Genomic DNA, 23,549 nt, shown 5'->3' with positions numbered 1-23,549 from the left:
ATTCACAGACCTACAGTATGTTAACATATGCAGTTTCCTTTAAACCTATCTCCTCAAGATATTACAGCTGTATTTCCCCCATATGTCAAAAAATAATAATAGGTGTGAATATATTTCCCTACTTAAGAAGAAACTACTTAATAGGCACCTCGAAATAGAATTGCTACTGGATGGCCTCATGATAGTAAATCTTTCATATTAGTTCCTGCCACCCTAATGGAGAGACATTAACAGGCCTTGGCTAACTCAGCTAGCATGCTCAAGATGAGATTAAAATTCAGTTATCAGACTTCAAGTCAAACCTCTTCTCCATTATCCTACAGTGTTTCACTGGGAAGAAGTTTCTGTTTTCAGATTACATCTTAATAATTTTCCCTGTCTCTGGCTCATATATTCAAAGGTCCTTCACTAGAGGCATGAACCTTCTTTTTCCTGATGTTTCTGTCAATACATAAACAGTTTTGATTTGCTTCAAGTGTGACTTAATAGCATCTTCCAGTGACAAACTTTAATTGACCACCAAAATGCCTCAGTACCAATATCCTCACAAAGGGGTTTTGTTAGGTTACTCATGTATATACCAATTCATTTTCATAGAAATATTTTCCAGTGAGTGTCAGTTTATCTCTTTAATGATAGTGCAAGACACATTAGAAATATAGTAAAGTTAACATTTAACAATTTTTATAATTATAAATTACAAATATATAATTATATCATTCTAAGCATCTTTTATTTGTGTCCTTTCACAGTAACACCAATGTAATTCAACTGAACAAGTATGGGATACATATGAAGCAGTTTTGGCAAGGTTAGTCACAGAACCAATAAATGAAAGATTTGAACCGAAGTCTGCTTAAGGCTAAACCTTGTCACCTGAAAAATCTTACTAAGCTGCCTACAAGGAACAGGAGTGACAGAGGAATACATTTTTATTAAAGGAAACTTCTGTTTTTCCCAAGAAAATAAAGACTATTCTGCTAAGCCTATATATGTGTGTGTGTGTGTGTGTGTGTGTGTGTGTGTGTGTGTGTGTGTGTGTGTCCCTTTAAAGTATTTCTTCTGTCCTTTGGGAGTATTTTGTGAGTGAAACCAAACAAAGTCAAGAACTGACAAGTACCTAACACAAATTAAATACATTAGCCACTCGTGATTTAATTTAAGCCTGCATAGAATTTTGTTACTAAATCTTTTCTTTTTAAAGTAGGGACTATCCAACATGGACATCTGCTTATTATGAGATCTCTTGGATGGAAGTAACACCATCCTTGGTTGGATAGTGTACGCCTGCTGCATAGGAAGTGAGGAGGCACAGGTGAAACCTGCTCAGGAAACTCAATGTACTTAGACTGTGGCTTGTTTATGCATCCACTTGATATATATCTTAAGATCCCACTGTGGATGCTGGATAGTTAGCAGGAAAGGTAAACTCTACGAAAAGCAGTCTCAACGTGAGGGAGAAGAGACTATGATGGCATATGATGCATATGAATGTCTGGAGAAGCAACAACATGATCAATTCTTACACCTGTTTGTTTAGGCAGTGAGAAAAAAAAAATCTCATTTTTTTTTAATTCCTTAGGAATAAACACACTCAAACACTAAGAAAGAAAAAAAAAAAAGACTTTGGGCCTGATGCCATCACAGATATGGTCATAATCTGGGCCAAAGTTATCCCTAAGAATATACTGTGATTCTGTGCAATACACTGATTAGAAACATAAATGTTCAACAAAGTGTGTGTTTGCTTTGTCCCTCAAGAGCAGCACTTTAACAAACATCTACTGTTAAAGCAATAAATTACAAAAGGGGCAAAGGTATCAGGTATCACACCAAGGGGCAGGAATAGATGTTAGGTCATCTAAGCAGTTTCTAATTTGACAAGCAACAGAAGTTCCAAAACTAAAAATCTGGCTCTTTTTCTGCCTTGAATAGATTTTTCAACCTAGAAACAATTTACTCACAGTCTTTTCCTGACGTGTTATTTAAAGAATAGAGGGCTGGGGAGATATCTCAGTTAGCAAAGTGTTTTGCAAGCTTAAGTTCCTGAGCTGTATTCCAAAACCCATGCCTGACATTTTACCATGGACCCACAATTCCAGCACTGAGGCAGCAGAGAAAGAAGGATTCCTGGATCTTTTTTGACCAGCTAGTCTTACCTAACTGGTCAGCTCCATGCCAAGGACAGACCATGTCTTAAAGGGCATAAACAGCGTTTCTAAGGATGACACCCCAGGTTGTCCTCTGGTCTCCATCTACATGCTAACACATGTGCACAATCACATACAGGTGTGATGAGTACATATATGCACATCATGAGAAGGAATAGAAGAAAATACAATCTAGCACAGTGTCTTTAAAACTATTGGCTTGCTAAATTTTGATACTAGCAAGGGAGATGCTTTCACTCATTAAAGAGGGCAAGAAACAATCCATCTTCCTAGTCATTATTTATGGTCCTGAGGCTGGGAGATGGTAGGTAAACAGACACACACACACACACACACACACACACACACACACACACACACGAGCATGCATCTGTGATTGTTCTAGAGATGGAACCTATAGCCTCACTAGCTTACATCCAAAGCTCTTTTTCGTTTTGGGATAAGCTCTTGTTAAATTGCTCAGAATGCCCTTGAACTCACTACGTACATGAGGAGGGCCTTGAATTTATAATCCCCTTCACAGCCTCCTCAGCTTCTGAGATTACAAGTGAGCACTGCCCTGCTCAGGTAAAAAATTTTTAAACTATCTAAGAATTGGCCAGCTTCCTTGCCTTACTAAGCCATTAGATGTGCTGTAATTGATTTAAAAAAAATATTTTTTTTTGGTTATTTGCACATGTGTGTGTGTTTGTGTGTTTCCATGTACATGCACACACTGTATAAGGTCTCTTGCTACTGCAAATGAACACAAAATAAATGTGGCCATGTTTTGCATCTTACTTTCCATGGGTGCTGGGAAATTGAATCCAGGCTAGAAGGCCTTGCAAGCAAGTACCTTTGTACCACTGAGCCATCTCTCCACTCAATTATCTTATTTATTTATTTATTTTTGATTTTTCGAGTTAGGGTTTCGCTCTAGCCAAGGCTGACCTGAAATTCACTACGAAGTCTCACAGTGGCCTTGAACTCACAGTGATCCTCCTACCTCTGCCTCCAAAGTGCTGGAATTAAAGGCGTGAGCTACCACAGCTGGCTCTTTTATTTATTTTTGATAGACGGTTTCACTATTTACCCCATTCTAGACTCAAACTCATGGCAATACTCCTGGCACAGCCTATTAAGCACTTGAATGAAAAGATACACAAGTCTACTTCACTTAATTGTTGCTTTTGATATCCTTATTTGAGACCGAGAGGAAGAGGGAGAGGGAGAGAGACAGAGAGGAGAAGGCATGCACTAGGGCCTTTACCTACTGCAAATAAACTCTAGATGTATGCATCACTTTGTGCATCTGGCTTTCATGGATACTGGGGATTCGAACCTGGGTCCTTAGGCTTCACAGGAAAGTACCTTTACCCCTAAGCCATCTCTCTATCCCAGCTGTTGCTTTTGATCCAAGGTACATTCTCTGAGGTTTGAGGAGATCAAGGGCAGTTTGCATCCCAGACTAGATATATAATATATAACATATAAATATGTTCTTTGAAGATTTAGAGATTTTTTGTGAAGCTTTTTTAAGCCAGTCCTTTTTCAAACTAGGTTAATTAATGTAGGAAAATCCACAATAAATGTGGTGGTACCATTTCATGAGCATACAAACTTGACTACATAAAAAGGAGAAAGCTAGCTGAGCACCAGCATTCATCACTCTCTATCTCCTGCGTATGGACACAAGTGATCAGCTACCATGATTCCCTGCCTCTGTGCTTTCACTGCCACTGAACTGTAAGCCCCCTTCCTCCTTAAAGCACTTTTATCAGGTATTTTGGTTACATCAATGAGAAATGCTCATAGACTAGAAATGGTGTGAAAACCCTGTCTCTATATTTCAGGATGATCTCCGTTAGATCCTTAAACCCCAACTTCTTCTAAGTGCCTGCCTGACTCTATCTGGCCCTGATGATGGGATGTAGTTCTAAGAACCAGGCTGGGCCAGTCTCCTTCTCCAGGTGGTGTGTGGACAAATCTTTGTGTCATCCCTCTCAGTATCAGAACAGAAATTGGATCAATTGCATCCAGTCCCCATACCAAGTCATGACCCAGGTTTAAGGATCTTCAATGCAAATAGAAACGGAGAGGAGGAACTGTCAGTTAAATTACTCAGTAAAGGCCACAGAGGTGTGAAGTCACACAGGCTTTAGGGTTAGACAAAGAGGAAGGAATAAAAAGAGGGAAGAAAGCATGTGAAGTACACTTTGCACACATGAAGTATTTAAGGAAATGAATGCACCAAAATTATCAACAGCATGTAAAGATATGCCCTCTATAAATATATGAATGTACTTTGGGCAAGCACTATTATAGACATGGAGGCTATACAAAAAATTAATGCTTTTATGGAGGTTTATGTTTCAAGTGTTGGCAATCTTTGTGGGATATATGCATATGTGTGCAGGGTTTGTGTGTGTATTGACAGAGATAAATCTTAAACCCTGTGTTATAACAATAAACAAAGTCAACTATGAATTTATACTTACTTTTAGTATAACTTATAATTACATATAGTAATTTATACAGTTCATAGACACTAACAAATGTAAAAAAAAAAAAAAGAATTGAAAAAGAGAATTGGAATGTTTGGATGGTAGAGTGGCTACAATACGCAGTCAGCCTGGAGGCCTTCTATGAATAAGGTAATCTTGAAGCAAATAATTGAAAGAAAAAAGTAGAAAATGTAATTTAGCCTCAGAAATAATGGATTGTTTTATGTACATAATTTACTAGATTAAAAAAGCAGCAGATGACATGATATTAATTTTTCTATTAATTATTATCTATATAGCCAGATGTCCTCAAACTTCAATTATACTTTAAGCAACTTTTCCATCACATAAGGAAAACCATAGTTAGGTTCTGTGTAACAGAGAAAATAAATTAAGTGGAAGACAATATTACTATAATTCCTGGTGTGTGTAGAAAATAATTCTTAAGCCATAGTAATTGGAAATCTGCAGAGGACTGATTGGAACTACAGAAATAACAAATTTACATCTGTTCATTTTTCTTCAAGAGCATAGGGAGAAAGATGTGTTTTTTTCATAATGCAAACCCTCCTTCTGAGAAAACTAAAATTAATTTACTTGAGATTCTGTGGCACATCCGTCTGCACTTTCCATGTGAACATAATTTTAGAAGGAACAACAAAAAAAGCTTCTGGCTATTTGGGCAACTTTTTCAATTAGTTTTAAAGTTGAGCCAAAAGAGAAGCGTTAAGACTGGTTATGAGAGTGAACTTCCTCATAAACCTCTGTTAAGGACTTTCTAGTACATGTCTTTGTCTGTGACGTCTACATTGCTCCAGATGAAAATGACACATGATAAAATTAATGGTCTTTAAATGACAATTCAGAAAAAAAAAGTGACTTCCATCACTCTTTCCAGCATGGAAAATAGTTAGTACTCAATGACTATTTCTACACACAAAACTATGGTCCACACAGTGCTATATCATAGCTGCATTTGTAATAGGTGCTCTATGATACAAGGGAGCACAGGGTGACTGAGTCTCCTCCTTTCTCTTGCCAGGCTTCCATTTCTGACATGATTCTGGTTTCATTCCTGATGGTGAGGCCACATTGTATAGTTCGGCAGGCAATCCTAGATACCAATACCACCATGTGTAGTTTCCACTGCTGTAAAACTAATGAGCATGAAATAAAGTTTTGGGTTCATTTCTGTTCAAAAGCACTTGTTGAATACCAAAGAAAGGCCAAGGACTTTACCATGAACTAGAAATACACAAAAACGATTTCTAGCCCCAGCTTCCAAGGAGATTCTAGTATGGTCCTAACGTTGGTCACTGTGTCTGTGTATTTCATGAGAATAAGTCATTTTCTGAGATAAGACTTATCTAAAGACAAATACCCCTCTCTGAACACTATGGGCAGGAGCAGTGAGGATCTCCAAGTCTCCAGTCCAAGGTGATGGCGTCCCACATGCTGGGCTTCTTTCAGTGTCTTGGGGCACACTCTGGAGTTGTACTTGTTTCCAAAGCTGCTGAATACCTGTTCCCCCATGAATCCATGGATCATCCTTCTTTATTTGTTCTTATGCATGTTAGACATACAAATATGCTATTGAACGTCAGTCTTAATATATATTCCTATGTAATGATGATACCAGAATCTGCATCCTATAGTTCCAAATGTTCTAATAAGCTATAGAATCATATTCCAATCACCTAATGGATAGCTAGCAGGCATCTCAAAATTACATAGCAAAACTCCACAGTTTTTGTCCCAAACTACCTTTCGCATTTGTCTTTCCACTGTGATACCTGTTTTATTTCCTTTTTTTCCCCAGGCTGTGTCCAGAAGTTTACTGCCTTCACTTAGTATATCACTTGGGAAAGATGTCACCTTAGCTGAGCTTGGTGGTACATGGCTGAAATCCCAGCACTTGGAAGGAGGATTAGAGGTTGGAAGCCATCCTTGGCTATAGAGTGAGCTTGAAGGCCAATCTGGGTGATGTGAGACTTTATCTCAAAAAAAAAAAAAATTAAAGAAAAAGATGTAATTTTTTAACTTTATTATTATTATGCTGTTGGTATTTTGAAAGAGTCTCATTGCATAGGTCTCTGACTTGTGATCCTCCTATCTCTTTATTTCCAAGTGTTGGGAATAAAGGTATATGCCACCACAGCAATCTTGCATAAACATTATGTGTATCTACATGTATACCCAAACATGAAATATATATGGCATTTGTGTGTTATATAGGTGCGTCGTTCTATGTGAAAGTATGGGTGTGTGCATGCCCCAGTGTGCAGGTAGAGGTTGGAGTATAACTTCAGGCATCTGTCCTTGCCTTCCACTTTGTTTGAGGCAAGGTCCATTATTATTCTACTACTGTTTGGATGAGGCAAGCTGGTCTGCAAGCTTCTAGATTCTCCTGCCTAGGCCCACCATAGCATCTAGCTTTTATGTGGACTCTAGAGATCCAAATTTGGATCTTCATGCTTGCACAACAAATACTTTATCCAGCCAACAATCCTCCAATCCCAACACTGTATTCTTTTTTTTTTTTTTGGTTTTTCGAGGTAGGGTCTCACTCTGGCTCAGGCTGACCTGGAATTCACTATGTAGTCTCAGGGTGGCCTCGAACTCTCAGCGATCCTCCTACCTCTGCCTCCCGAGTGCTGGGATTAAAGGCATGCGCCACTACGCCCGGCTCCAACACTGTATTCTTAAATCTTCAAGCAACTGCCTTTGTGAGCTGATTCTAACCTTCTTGTACAATGATGGCTACTCTGAAAACATTCTGTATTTGTTGGGCTCAGTAGATGGCTTGGTGCATAAAGTCACTGCAGCGAAAGCATGAGGACCAGTGTTCATATCCTCAGCACCCAAGAAAATGTAGGGAATGGAGTTTGCATCCCCAACATACATATCTACACAGGGTGGTGGTCTCCATGTAAGTCCAGTTGTGGGAAACAGAAACAGAGGATCTCTCAGACAAGCAGATTAACTAGACTAGCTGAGCCATAAAGTTGTGTGTTCAAGTGAGGAATCTTTTCTCAGTAAATACAGTGAAGAGTGATCAAAGGAGATACCCAATGCCAACTTCTGACAAAAAAAAAAAAATCCAAGAAAGACAAAAATGAGTACTGTCGAGGTTTAAATGTGAAAACTCCCCTTTAAGCTCACATGTTTGAGCACTTGATTCCCAGTTGGTGGCATGGTTTGTGAAGACGGTGAAGCCATGGGAAGATGGAAACTACCTAGCGGAAGTGGATGAGGCTTCAAGTTTTATGGCTAGGTCCAGCTTCCTGATCTGTTTCCTAACTATGGATGAAATGTGACCAACTGGCTTCCTGCTTCCGCCTCCATGCATTCCACAGGCCTAGAGGCCAAAAGAAGCCCATCCACTTTCCCTCCTCCCTCCTTTTCTTCCCTAGCTTTTTGTCAGGTATTTGGTCATAGCAACTAGTAAAGTAGCTAATACAAATATTAACCAAAGTTCACAGTTAGCCATTCTTTCTCAAAATGGTGTGAAAATAAGTGATGTTTGCACTAAGTATTAACAGAATTAGCAAATTTATAGTATTAGGGAAAGAGTTTTCACCTTAACCGCTAGATTGTAAAACCAACTCACAATGAATCACAGAACAGATGTGCAAAATAAATGCAGAAAAAATGGCTCCAAAATCAGTAGGTGTAAATTCCAATTTGGCTGAGCACATTAACACAAAAGCATTAAAAAATACAAGTGTGCAGGGATGAGAAGATAGTGCGATTTTAAAAAACTGTGTGGGGAAAAAACTTTGCAGAGGGAACTACAATTCTCTTTTAAGGGAAGAGAGCATTTGACCTTCTTTCAAATGTTTCCCAGATCCAGACTGTATTAGACTGAGGTCATTAAGTTCTAATACTAAATAGTGCAACAGTATTTAATTTAATATTTTTTAGCCACTAACACATGGGTTCATGAAACAACTTTGTGATTTCCATGCAAATTTCCTGGAGTTGATTCTCACCTATGACCACATAATGAGGGAAACCCACGGAAACACAGGTATACCCAGACTTTATCAGTCTTGTGTATGCTCGTTTTTAAAATGAATCTATAGGGCTGGAGAGATGGCTGAGCGGTTAAGCGCTTGCCTATGAAGCCTAAGGACCCCGGTTCAAGGCTCGGTTCCCCAGGTCCCACGTTAGCCAGATGCACAAGGGGGCGCACGTGTCTGGAGTTCGTTTGCAGAGGCTGGAGGACCTGGCGCACCCATTTTCTCTCTCTCCCCTATCTGTCTTTCTCTCTGTGTCTGTCGCTCTCAAATAAATAAATAAATAAATAAATTTAAAATGAATCTATAGAATGGGTCCCTCAGGTAACTAAGTGCTAAGCACCTGTACTACACAGCTTCTTCCCTCTGACCTCAGGCAGACACTGAGTGCTGTACCAGTTGTACTTTCACATTGCATACAACTTATTACTTACCTCATAATCACATGATTTATAAGGCCATGAAAACTGAATGAGAAAATATTTCATTATGTGCTGTGTTTTTCTTTTCTTTTTTTTTTTTTTTTTATCACCTAAGTGTATTTTAACTCCAGTTTCTCTATATAATCATTCTTGACTTCTTTACCATCCTGCAGACATCCTAGTCATTATAGTGTAATTCCTTTGCCTAATCCATGTCTGGCATTTTGACAAGACAGACTTAATTGGCTTTTTAAAAATATAGTAATATCTTGGCAAAATTCAAGAATGGATGATTGACTGGTAAAATATATTTAAGAATTTATGTGCATAAATGCATATATGGTTAATAAGATTATTAAGCATGGTCAACTTGATCTACTTTCAAAAGTCAGTAATTTTTACTTATGAAACCATTCTGAATAAAGGCTGGATATATATTCTTATCAGATGTATCTGTACTGATAATTTGTGTCTATATATTCAGATTCAAAATTATTAAGAGAACTATTAATATATTAGAAATATAAATTATATTTCCACCTATAATACTTTGTAATACCTTTATATAATTTGTTATTTATTATGGGTTTTTTGAGGGGATAAGGGTTGAGGTAGGGTCTCACTCTAGCCGAGGCTGACCTGGAATGCATTATGTAGTCTAGACTGGCCTCAAGCTCACAGCAATCCTCATACCTCTGCCTCTCCAGTGCTGGATTTAAAGGTGTGCACCACCACAGCCAGCTATTATGAATTCCTGTTGTTTTGTTTTCTGTCTTTGAGAAAGACTTGATTAGATTATGTAGACCAGGCATACCTCTAATTTAGGTTTTTTCTGCTTCTACCTTTCAGGTACTAGGAATATAGGCATAAGCCACTGCACCCAGCTACACAATTTTTTTTTCTGATTAAAAAATTAAAATAGTTGAATTTGAAGTACCCTTTCAACACTTAAGAAACATACCTATAACAATTCTACCAATTCTAAAAGCAAGATTATCATGATGTTCATACAGAAAACATTTGAGCCAGATGTGATGATGCATGCTTGCAATCCCAGCATTTGGGAATTGAGACAGGATGATCTGAAGCTCAAGGCCAGTCTGGGCAACTATATTTCTATGGTTTGGTGGGCGAAAAGGAACTGAAATCTTGACACAAAAATTTGGGAGGATATACTGCAGAATCTTTAGTGCGTTGGAGTATGTGCAATGACTGGTGTTTGTGAGTTCAACTCACATTATTTACACTTTGTAGATGAGAGATATGTAAGACAAAACTATAGAATTGCTGAACAAAATATTAGATGTTCATCAAATATTTATATTAATTGATGTTATTTATCAATTGAGTTATCATTTTATTAATCAACAAATAAATATGAGGAATTTGACATGCTATTTGAAATATAAATATACTAGAGGCTACTTGAGGTTATCACTAAGTAGGCAATAAAGTATAATGATAATATTAGTACTTCCTGAAAAAACAACAGATTTTACTATAAAAATAATATTATACTGATTAATGAACAAAATTAAAAAGCAAATGAAATGCTAAAAACATACCAAAAAATACTTAAATTTGAAATGTTAGTCTGAAATAATTTTTAGAGACAAAATATATAGACTTTACATGAAAAGGATTTTTCTGATCTAAAAATTAAAGTTGGGCTGGAGAAATGACTTAGCAGTTAAGGCCCTTGCCTGTGAAACCTAAGGACTCAGGTTCAATTCCCTAGGACCTTTTAGGACAGACGCACAAGGTGATGCATACTTCTAGAGTTTGTTTACAGTGGCTAGAGGCCCTAGTATACCCATATTCTCTCTCTCTCTCTCTCTCTCAATCTCTCCCCCCACCATCCCCTCTCACTCTTTCAAATTTTTGAACAAGTGTGAGCAACCTGGGGTCTAAGCTACTCAGAAGCAAACACCTTGATAAGATGTATACACCAGTGCAATAGTGGCACACAGCCTTGGTGGGTATCCAATAGCTTTCTGACTGGCTAAGAGATCTACTCAGTCAAAAGGAACCCATATCTGGAACTTGGAACCAGGTCAGAATCCTATGGAAACAAAGATTATGTTCTCCAATGACAAGCTCCCACTAGTCTTTGGCTAAAAGAGGATCTACATCCATCAAATTTTCCCTAAATTAATAACACATCCTATTTAACCTATGCTGACTTCACTCTCCTTTGGAGAATCTGTTTTTGTTTTTCAGGAGATAGCAAGATTCATGAAAATAAACTACCCCTTACACTTTAGCCAGGAACCAGCTGAAACCACAGAGAAACTGATGAGACAAGCAGAAGTGCTACTCATGGTGAGCCTGACAATCAGCACCAGCATGAAGGAGACAGACATTCAGAAGCGCCAAGAGCTCATCACCAATGTAGACTTCAAACACACACACCATGGCTCAGGGAGTTTTGTGGAAGAGGGAGCAGAAAGATTGTAAGAGCCACAGGTTGAGACCTCATATCCAGAGGCACTTCCCCCTCCCCCACAATATCTGATTGCCACTCTCCTTACAACATATAACCTACAAATTCATGGGGAATACCAGAAACCCACTGAAGAGGACCCCCAGAGAAATGGGGGCAGCAATGAGGGAAAGGATGGTACTAACACATGATGTATCCATACTAAGTATATCTGTAATAACAAGTAAAAAGGAGGAAAAAAGTAAAGTTATATAGAATAAAAGTTGTCAGAAACAAAAGTCATGCAAAACTTGAGGAAATATATGTAAAACTCATACTTGTGTATACAATGTAAAAGAGGGGATTTGACTTTCAACCCCACAAAATGTAAGAAAAAAAAAAATCCTACTCAACAGAAAACTAGATGAATAATTTTAATGGTTAGTTCCCAGGAAAATTTCAAAGAACAAACATATATATGGTCACTCAATTCCACTTTATTAATGTGTGTGTATTTATACATGTGGAAATGTGAATGATGGGTGTACGTGTCTGTATGGCCATGTGTATTACTGAGCATGTTTGGAGGTCTCTGGACAACCTTGGAGTACTTGTTCTTCCATGTTGCTTGAGACTGGGTCTCCTTTATTATTATTTATTTATTTATTTATTTGAGAGTGACAGACAGAAGGAGGCAGAGAGAGAGAGAGAGAATGGGCACGCCAGGGCTTCCAGCCACTGCAAAGGAACTCCAGACACGTGCGCCCCCTTGTGAATCTGGCTAACGTGGGACCTGGGGAATCGAGCCTCAAACCGGGGTCCTTAGGCTTCACAGGCAAGTGCTTAACTGCTAAACCATCTCTCCAGCCCTCCTTTATTATTTTTTTATTTTAATTATTTTTTTTTATTTTTTGCTGTGTGCACCAGATTAGCTGGCTCATAGGTGTCTGGAATCAACTGTCTCCCACTGTCTTAGCGGCATTGGGATTAAACACAATGTATCTAGCTTTATGTCAGTGCTAGGGAACTGAACTGTGGTTAGCAGACTCGTAAGCAAATGCAGAGCGATTTCTCCAGCCCATGAGCTCCCCTTTTAAGTGGAGATATAGAAAATGAATGAATATAATTTGGGAATCATCTTTATCAGGGATTCCTTGAGGCTACCAATGTAAACACTACACAATAAACAATGTTAGCCAAAATAGTGATGGTCATACAAATTGTAATACCAGTATAAAATGCTAGGTTCCCAGCTGATGGAATTATGGGAAATAATGCCTCCTGGAAGCAGTGTATTGGGGACTGGGCTTATGGGTATTATAGCTGTTTCCCCTTGCCAGTGTTTAGCACACTCTCCTGCTGTTATTGCCCATCTGATGTTGGCTGGGGTGGGGCGATGTCCACCCTCTGCTCATATCATCGTTTTCCCCTGCCATCATGGAGCTTCCCCTCGAGCCTGTAAGCCAAAATAAACCATTTTTCGCAAAAGTTGCTTTTGGTCAGGTGATTTCTGCCAGCAATATGAACCTGACTGCAACATATGCATACCAAAAATCTGGAGGATTATGATCTACATGAGAAGAAAAGGATGTATGGATTCAATAATCTCTTCTATGTTTTAACTGCAGATTCTTCAGTATGACCTAAATGCCTTACAAGATTATATTTGTGCATTGTGTGATGAAAATTATCAAGTAAAACAAAATGGAAGTTATATAATATTGCTAGACCTTTGTCATGTCACATGAATAAACAAGTCTTCAAGCTCCAGCTCACCCTAGGAATAAGCCAGGGTCAACTGAATTGCTCAGCTGCAGCACTAGCTACCCCCACGCCAATGGAGTCACAAGAAAATCTCAGTCCCATTCACTTTATTTAAAAGCAATTATAGACACTTAATTCTTGGTTGATATCAAGACTTATTATGGGAGACCTTTTACTCAGTTCTGTAACAACTTATATTACTTCTTCTCAAGAGAGATTTCTAGAGAAATCTGAACAGAATTTTAGCTGCTGAAAGGAGAAACTTATTTGTCTGCCTATCACTGTCTTCTCTAGTAAAAAACAAAAAACAAAAAAAAAAAAAAACCCGAGTCGGGCAAGGTGGCACATACGTTTAATCCCAGCATTTACGAAGCAGAGGTAGGAGGACTGCTGTGAGCTGGAGGCCACCCTGAGACTACAGAATGAATTCCAGGTCAGCCTGGACCAGAGTGAGACCCTACCTCAAAAAAAAAAAAAAAAAAAAAAAAAAAAAAAAAAAAAAAAAAAAAAAAAAAAAAAAACCACGATATTTTGAGTTCTGATATCTATTACACCAGAATGAAAACTTATGTGGAGATAGTGTCATTAAAGTGGTAAGGACGGTCCCTACTCCAATGTGATGGGCAAATTTCACAGATGTCCATGGGAAGCAGGAGTTATACAGATTTCCAGTAGGTCCAGAAAGATATCTTGCAAGGAAGAATTCCTCAAAATTTTTCAGAGCAATATGGTCCTTCTTACTCTGAATTTAGGAGGCAATAAATGTCTGTTCTTTTAAGTTGCCCTGTTGAAAGTACTTTGTTATAAGTCATTAAAAATACATAATATAGCCAAGAATGGTGGCACACAACTTTCATCCCAGGACTCAGAGGCAGAGGTAGGAGGATTGCTGTGAGGCCAGTCTGAGACTAGATAGTGAATTCCAAGTCAGTCAGCTTCAGCTAGAGCAAGACCCTATCCTAATAATAATAATAATAATAATAATAATAATAATAATAATATACAAGATAATCTTGACATGAATGAGCTTGTTTCTGAAATTTCAAAAAAGCATATCAGTATATATTTGATTCAAGAAGGATCTATTTTTTTTGTTGTTGCTGCTGTTGTTGTAATTTGTTTGATTTTGGGAACAAGGTCTTATGTGATGCAACTCAGCCTAGCTTCAAACTCACTTGCACTCCTGATCCACTGCATTCACTCCCACCCGCAGATGCCAGGATCAGAGTGGTACACCACCATGCCTGGCTAAGAAGATGCTTTACAAAGTAAAATTATCTAATGACCGATCACCATATATAAATGAAAAGAAATGTGGCTATCAACCCCATTATTAGCCTTCTTCTCTATTCTGACTTTTTTTTTTTTTTTGTCTACTATGAAATCAGCAAATACAAGGAGAATTTTCTAGTCATGGGGGAATAACATAATGAAGTAATTGCCAAAAAACCAAGAAGCTGAGTGTCAGTGAAAAAGGCCTCTACATTTTAACACTACATATAACATTGTTACTAACTTCTGACAGAATTTATTATGTTATAGAATATTTATTCATGCCCAGTTTATGTATGACTTACTTGCTGAGGTAGTTGCTGATCAAAGGCCTTCTTGGCATATCTACAGAACCTATTTCTTTTCTACTGACTTTTTAAATTAAGACTATAGTAATTGAATTGCAATATTAAACATCTCACCATAAATCTCAGAGTAAATCCCATCTGACAGTGGAGTTTTAATATTTAATATATTGCTACATCCACTACATTAATTTCAAGATATGCTGTATTTATATTCATAAGTGTCTTGTTGTAGCACATGACTTGTTCTTGCTTATTCATTTTGATTTTATTTATCTAGGGAAGTTGTCATCATTTTGCATATGTGCATATTAAATTTAGTCATGTTTTGCCAACAGTATAGCTTAGCTTCATAATAAGGAAAAAGTGCAGAAATTTCTATTCCACTAAAAATTTGATAGACATCATTTGAAGAAAATTTTGCCTTGGTTCTTAGATAAGAAAATTCTTTAATATACTTCACAAATTTTCCCAATTTTTTTTTAAAACAGTGTTATTTATTTATTTATTTGCATGGACCATTTAGTGCATTTCTCTTTACATGATGCGGTGGTTTGATTCAGGTGTCCCCCATAAACTTAGATGTTCTGAATGCTAGGTTCCCAGCTGATGGGAGATTTGGGAACTAATGCCTTCCGGAGGCAGTGTATTGTTGGGGGTGGGATTATGGGTATTATAGCTAGTGTCCCCTTGTCAGTGTTTGGCACACTCTCCTGTTGCTATTGACCATCTTATATGTTGGCCAGGGGGTAATGTCTACCCTCTGCTCATGCATCATTTTTCCCTGCCATCATGGAGATTCCCCTCAAGACTGTAGGCCAAAATAAACCCCTTTTGTCCCCACAAACTGCTTTTGATCTGGTAATTTTTGCCAGCAATGTGAACCTGACTACAGCACATGGGCACTGGGAGACTGATCACAGGTTTACAGGCTTTGCAAGAAAGCACCTTAACTGCTGAGCAAATTCCCTAGGCCCTATCCAAGTTCTTCTTTTTGAAACTTTTTAAAGATTAATTATTTATTTATTTGAGATAGAGAGAGGGTGAGAAAGAGAGTGAGTGAGAATGGGCACACCAGGGACTCTAGCCACTGCAAACAAACTCCAGACTCATATGCCACCATGCACATCTGACTTATGTGGGACCTAGAGAATTGAACTTGTGTCCTTTGGCTTCACAGGCAAGTGCCTTAGCACTAAGCCATCTTTCCAGCCCTCCTGCCTATTCTTGAACAAAAATTTACCATCCAGTGAAGCATGTACAGTACAGATTTTCATTTATAATTTTGATCCATTATTTTAAGCTTCTATATATCTGATTGCTGATCTTACATAAAAGAAAACTCAGATTTTGCATTTGTGCTCATTGCTTCTATGAATTCTAATACATTGATTTTTTTTTATTACTTCCCTTAAGTCTATCAGTTTGTTTTCTTTCTCCTTTGCAACTTTCTCAAACTGTGTACTCATTCTGATTTTTATGAACACAAGAAGAAGTAGACAAGTAACGCACAGTGGCAAAATCTCAATTACCCATACAATGATTTGTCCATTATGTAAGACAAACAAGAATTGATTAGATAATGTTAAATTTAAGATCTGCTTTGGTATGTAATGACTAGTGAAATATTCAATGTATTATTGAATTAGCTATTTAAATATCATTGGGAAAAGACTCTCAGAGAAATCTATAACAACCATGAAAGGCTAACAACCATTTTTGACAAAAAATTGATTATATTTCAGAGTAGTGAATGGTATGGTGAAAAGGTTGAAAGTCAACTGGGCATTTAAAAATTCTCACAATGTAAATCACTGAGCAATAGCATTGTCTCTAAAAATATTAAACTATAAAAGCAGAGCCAACATCAGAACAAAAGTCTATAAAAATTGATTTAAAACCATTTCTTGTGTAAAGCATATGAATAAAAGGCTGATAAGCTGACTACAAACTGTTCAATAAATAAATGGCATTCATCAATATTAAGAGTGGGACTAATGCTTCTAAGTGCAGCGCTGGAAAGATCAAGACAGGGAGTGACGTTCCTGGGGCTTGCTTGCTAGAGTAATCAAGTCAAATCAATGAGCTCAAGGTTCAGCGAGACCCTGTCTCAACGTAATAGGGTGAAAATAAACCATGAAAAACATCTGTTATCACCCTGTTACAATTACATGCACACACATACATATGTACACAGATCTGCATGTATATATGCAAAAATGTAAGACTAAACATTGCCTTATATTTTTTCACTATATGCCTATTAATTTAATCCAGGTTCACAAACATCAAATGTTATTATTAATAGTTTTAGACAGTTATGCTTCTGTTTCTAAAGCAAATCTGAGCCCAAGTGTACTGACAAACTAACAGTATTTTACAAGGAGCTTAGTAAAGTCAGCATTGCTGTGTAAATATGAACGATTCCCCCATCAGTTCATGTGTTTGTACACTTGGTCTTTAGTTAGTGACTTTGTTTACAAAAGTTGTGAAATTTTTAGGAGGCAAGGCCTTGCTAGAGGACATGGGTCACTGGGGGCAAGGCTTGAACAACCATAGCCTATTTTGTTCATCCCATCTTCCTATGTCTGGGGGAATCTGATCAGCTCTGTTTCATGATTCCATTTCCATGCTTGCCCTGTCTTGACAGAACGCAGCCTCTCACAACTGTAAGCCAGTATAAACACTTTCGTTCCTCAAAATGTTACCTGACAACTATTTTTATAACAGCATCCAGAAAAGCAACTAATACAAAAGCTTGGTTCCAAGAAGTGGAGCTGTTGCTGTGACAAAATTTATACCCTGTAAAAATCAACACAAACTTCTGTGCTGACTCAATTCTGGTCATGGGGCACTGTTAGGAACCCACTATTAAAATCTAGTAGGTAAAAAAAAAGTTGAATATCTAAGCACAAAATTCAGTTGAGCTCTTCTGATTTCACTTGAATATCTATCACCTTTTCTGCTTATTTTATTTTTAAAACCTTATATACCTATATTTTTAGACCTAAGGAAGTAAAATGATTTAGATATAGCCAGAGAATAAAACCATATTAAAAGTTAATGTTTGGGCTGGAGAGATGGATTAGCGGTTAAGCGCTTGCCTGTGAAGCCTAAGGACCCTGGTTCGAGGCTCGGTTCCCCAGGTCCCACGTTAGCCAGATGCACAAGGGGGCGCACGCGTCTGGAGTTCGTTTGCATGGCTGGAAGCCCTAGCACGCCCATTCTCTCTCTCTCTCCCTCTATCTGTCTTTCTCTGTGTCTGTCGCTCTCAAATAAATAAACAAAAAATATTTAAAAATATTTTTTAAAAAGTTAATGTTTGCAAATTTGCTTGATATTGTCAGTAAAATGCAGCATTCATTAAACATAATCAAGAGACATCTTACTTCTCTTGGGACTGGTCACTTTCCTATAGGATACTAGTATCTAATCCACACTATCTCTGACAGAGCTGTCAATGAGGTGTTGCACAGTCCCTGCTACTCTGCCTACCGCTTCATCCAAGGAAACATACATAACCCCATGGACGTTTTTTCAGAGGACATCTTCCAGGATGAATATAGACAACAAAAGAGAGAGAGAGAGAGAGAGAGAGGAAGGAGACTGACAGGTTGTTACGTGCATGGAGGGCAGGCATCTCTTGCCCAAGAATAAATACAGTCTTACAGGGAATGCCATGGTAGCTAATACATTTTATGTTTTGTTTGAAGTAGATTTCTGTTATATATACATAATTGTAAGAGATAAGGAAAGGATAGGAGGTTAGATTTCATTTTTCAACCCAAACCTCACAACACCTCAAACTTTCAGTTGAAAGACGGCCAATTGTAACCCCTAGGACCTTCCTAATTCCATATAGAAGAGCATCAAATTATCCTGTTACATAACTTTGATATAATCTCTAGTTCCACAGAAAAGAAGGAAGAAAAGGAAGCGGAAAAAGGAATTTCACCTTCCACACCTTGGTCTTATTCCCCAGCCCCTGCTAGAGGATGTATTACATGTGCACTGTGGCAGGAACAACTGCTAAAAGAGGATAAAATCTGCCACTTCATAACCAATGTGCCAATTATATAAATCTCACATAAATAAGCTTATTTCACAAACCTTTACATCCATCTTATAATGAATGGGCTGAACTTAAAAAAAAAAAAACTAAAAGTATTCATACCAATTTTGTTATAGTGTAGTATAGTATTTCAAAAACTTCTTCCCTAAGAAATCAATACACATGAATATGGATAGTGTTGTTCCAAACAAAGAAGTCACAAATATCATCTACCCATGCATCTCAGAGGTATAGTAATTACGAAGAAGCATTGTCAGAAAATCAGTTATCATCACCTCCATACCCAACAGTAAAATCAATATTCCCTCTCACAGCAGGTTTCAGCAGTGAACAGAGCCAGGGAAAGCAAGGCATACTCACAGGTTATAAAGCATGTCGGCCATGTTGCTGCGATAGTACAAAGCATTTCTGTAGGCGCTTTCAGCTTCAGAAATTTTGCTCTGACTCTTCAGAACATTTCCAAGGTTACCCCATGCTGGCAAGAAGAAAAAGAAGTATTCAGGCTGCGCATCAATCCGATTATATGACATACTATCAAGCCACCGGGGAGTACCACAGGGCAAAAAAAGAAGAAAAAAATCCTTCACAAAATATTTTTAAGAAGGAAATTTATTTCCTTTATATACTAACATTTCATCAAGCCAGGAGGTTAAATATAATCAAAGCCTACAATAATTAAAGCATCATTATGTTTCAAAGCTGATATACATGTACAGTTCATCATAACCCAAGAACAATGTTATCTTAAGATCACCTACAAAGACTTCATGCTCTTTCAAGTTTCTGTGGAGGTCTTCATGGTCTGAAATTATTGTATACGTACTGTACTAGAAGCAGTAATAAATCATCTTAGAATAAACAAAGATTTCACTCAAGCATGGAAGAGCTGATAAATTCCATAGTAGATTTGAAGATGAAAAGCAAAAGAAAACCAAACAAGATCAGAGCTATAAAGAGGCTTGCTTACTAGGCATTAGTACATATCAGTAAAATATATGCTTCTTAGCAAAGTTATATATACATAGTCTGTTCAGATAGAATTCTCCTTTTCTTTTTCTCCCTACTAATGAAATTAGAGAAAATCTTGCACTACAAGCAGTTGTGCTGAAAATCACATATTTTTATAGGCCCTTCATTTTCTTCTCATGTAATCATTTTCCCACATTCAAATAATCCAAAAGATATAGCTTCACCCTTGCACAAATGGCATGGCTCTCAAACAGACCTAGCCCTGCAAAGTGACTGCTTCTCTTGTCTACATCTGTCTCCAAAAAAGACGAGGTATTTATTCCTGAAACTAGAGTGGGAGATGATATGAGTAGAAAGCTTATACATGATTAGATATATTCATTGAGTTGATTATTGACTATACTGTAAGAATGAATGAAACTGGAAGTATCAATTTTTCATTCATTAACATGTGAGGAATCTTTTACCCTCTAATTTCCCTGGTTTCATATAGTTTAATATTCCTACACTTCAGTTTACTCATCTGTAAAAATGAATGATTAGTGTCTCATGGAATTTGTGATGATCAATGTGTTTTGATATGTGTGCATGCACATACGTTTGAGATGGTAACAATATATAATACACACTTACTATATTTTATTGTATCAAACATTCTTTGCAATTTATAATATTCAAGCAGTGCTTGTTGAAATAATAATAAATATGCAACACAGTATGTCCTTACGTTATCTATAGAGAACACTAATCCGTCATATTTGGAAGCTATGATTATGAGGGAAAACAGAGGAGATGTGGCACACTTATACTTATCTCACACTGAGCAGCACCCCGTGGTTGATGTAGAACTCAGGTACACTCAGTGGGTAGAGAAACAGACTTTGCAGCACTAAAGGGTTTCCCAAGACCAAGCTGAAGTATTAAAAAGTGATGCCAATACAAGGTTGGTTGTTTCTAAACAATTTCTTTTCCTCCAGCTAATATTCCCATACTAGCTCCACTTTTTACTTCAGAGAAACAGTTACAACTTATGAACTCGGCCATTAGAAATCCATAGAAAATCGTATCCTTAACATTTAAAAATAAAACATTTAATAATATCATCATGTCATACTAATAAATCAACAAAAGCAAACAAACAGGAAATACATAAAATAAGTTATAATTTCCTACTAGTTTATAGGCATATTACATATATTTTTATTTTTCATTTAACATTTTTTGTGTATATGTATGTAGTATACCTGCGTGTATGTATATCCATATGAGGTACATGTCGAGATGTATACATACATGTGTGGTAACTAGAGGTTGATGTTCAATGTCTTCCTCCATCTCTCACTTGAACTCAAAGCTTTCTGATTAAGCTAGTTTAGATTCTTTTTAAGTTAACACCAATAGACACAAAGTTTTTACTAAGCCAGAGACAAGGAAATTATAACATTTAGATGTCCTGTATCCCAAGATTGGCAAAAATGAGAAGAGAACAGGTAGGAAATGGGCAAAGTAGCCCAGAGCAGCCATTTGGTTATACCATCTGAGAGTATTCAGTTTTCAATTAATGTAATTGACTACTTAAGAGATAAGCTCTGATCAGAAATTTCACTCATACTCCCAAAGAAATTCTCACCTGAAAGAATTTGCAAAAATGTACTTAATGAATTTGTTTTTGTGCTGGCTAACAATGAGAACTTAAATGTTCTGTCCCTACATTGTGGAATGACATTGGATACACTTTTTGACAGTGCATGCACCTTGAATATACTGCAGAATTAATGTACTGTAAAAACTGACAATTAAAAAGGGAATGCATTATGTCATAGCAACATTTATAAATATTAAAATTTGATTCATACTCAAAATATCATTGCAAATTTCACATGAGTATATTAAACATCCAAAGATGCAAGTCAAACATTACAGCAGTAATATTTGATGAAAAGAGGAAATTAAGTTAGAAATGGAGATAAAAGAGAATGAATAAATGAATAAAACAGGAAGTATATAGAGATCAGTCTGAAAAGTAGCCATGAACTGAGAATTATAATTAACCAAACCCCATAGCTGGGGCTTCAGGTGGTGGGAAGAGGAAATGAGGGCAAGGCAGTGAAAGAAAAGGAATAAAAAGAAATTAAGACCACACTGCATCTTATTTTAAAACACAGATGGAATTATTATATTCTACTTAAAGAATGAAGCATTTTAACATTAAACTTTATATTACAGCATGAAAATTCAAAACAGATGTCTGAAATTATCTTCAAATTTTCACTTTGGTATTTACTCACTGAGCTACCTACATTTAAAGATTTGTATTTTCATTAATATTTAATATAATTTTAATTTTATATTCTGAAGCTCATACATTTTATTGATGTACCCGTTTCTTGTAATACTTAACTTTTTTTGTTGTTGATGTTTAGGTAGGGTCTCTCTCTAGCCTGGGATGACCTATAAGTCACTAGGTAGTCTCAGGGTGGCCTGGAACTCACAAAGATCCTTCTACTTCTGGCCCCCAAGTTCTGGGACTAGAGATATGTACCACAACATCCCACTTCATGTAATATTTTTTATAAAGTATGGGTTTACTGATATAAAATTCTCAGAATTATTTTCTACAGAAATGTGATGAAGCCTAAGGAAAACATCTTTGTTTAAAGTTTACTGTTTTGTTCCTCAACCCATGTAATAGCTGAGTATGGCCCACACACATGTAATGTCAATACTGAAGGGAGAATTGCTCAGCTGGCTTGCTGAAGAGCCAGTCCAATCAAAAATTGGTAAGATCCAGGTTCAGGGAGAGACTGTCTCAAGAAAAATAATGTGGAAGAGAGATAGAGGATACCTAATGTACTCCTCTGTCCTCCACACATACATGTGGGGCACAAGCATACACATACACATACCACAGGCACATATACCCCACACATATGCATACACACACAAAGTCTAGCTTAACTGCTAAAATCAGCTCACACCAAACTTCAGAGATAGTGTGATAAAGTGTCCTTTTGGTGTTTCCAAAACCGAGCTTGTTCTAAAACTTCAGTGTACTTTTTAAAATTATTTACCAATAAAGTTTCCAAATACTCAGAATACTCTTTACAATGCTATTATATACATTAATTTATAAGCATTGCTGTAGGTTATGGAGAGCACTATCATGGTCCTACCTTGCAAACCTATGATCAAAGAAGTTGCACTAAAAGAAGAAAGGGGGAAAGGAAAGGAATTTTAAAAGTTATAAAATAATAATCCTAATGTTTACATTTACTTATATTTATCCTATACTTAATAATGGCCTACCTTATTTAACAAAATGAAAATATCTGAGGTACAAGAGAACCTCATTATACTGATGACACTAAAGTCTAGTTCCCAAAATAACATTTATGATAAAAGAGTTCTAGATTTGTTATCTGGCAGTTGGATTTTAAAGGTAAGGGTACCATCTCTTCCCAATAGTTAATGGGAATACAATCAACTCATCCTCAATGTGTTTTACATATGTAATTTGTGAACTAAAGGGTAATAGAAGGAAAAAATACAATTTTTCAAATGAATCATCCTGCCAGTCACTAGGGGCAAATAAGACTCAGCCACAACACAATAAAGCTGTCTGGTTCCCATATTTATTTTTCAGACCAGAG

The 23,549-nt window shown here is 37.0% G+C and overlaps 1 protein-coding gene across 1 annotated transcript in view; it reads right to left on the bottom strand.

The window, feature by feature from the left end:
• Nucleotides 1-23,549, bottom strand: part of Tmtc2 (transmembrane O-mannosyltransferase targeting cadherins 2) — a 439,320-nt gene that overhangs the window by 176,856 nt on the left and 238,915 nt on the right. The window contains exon 4 of the mRNA XM_004650152.2: nt 19,291-19,405. Within this exon, the coding sequence (XP_004650209.2) occupies nt 19,291-19,405 (115 nt within the window). The remainder of the gene's footprint in view (nt 1-19,290; nt 19,406-23,549) is intronic.

Source organism: Jaculus jaculus, chromosome 6, assembly GCF_020740685.1.
Source record: "Jaculus jaculus isolate mJacJac1 chromosome 6, mJacJac1.mat.Y.cur, whole genome shotgun sequence".
Lineage (NCBI taxonomy): Eukaryota > Metazoa > Chordata > Mammalia > Rodentia > Dipodidae > Jaculus > Jaculus jaculus.
Note: the sequence above shows the minus strand (reverse complement) of the source record. Positions and strands in the feature narration are given on the sequence as shown.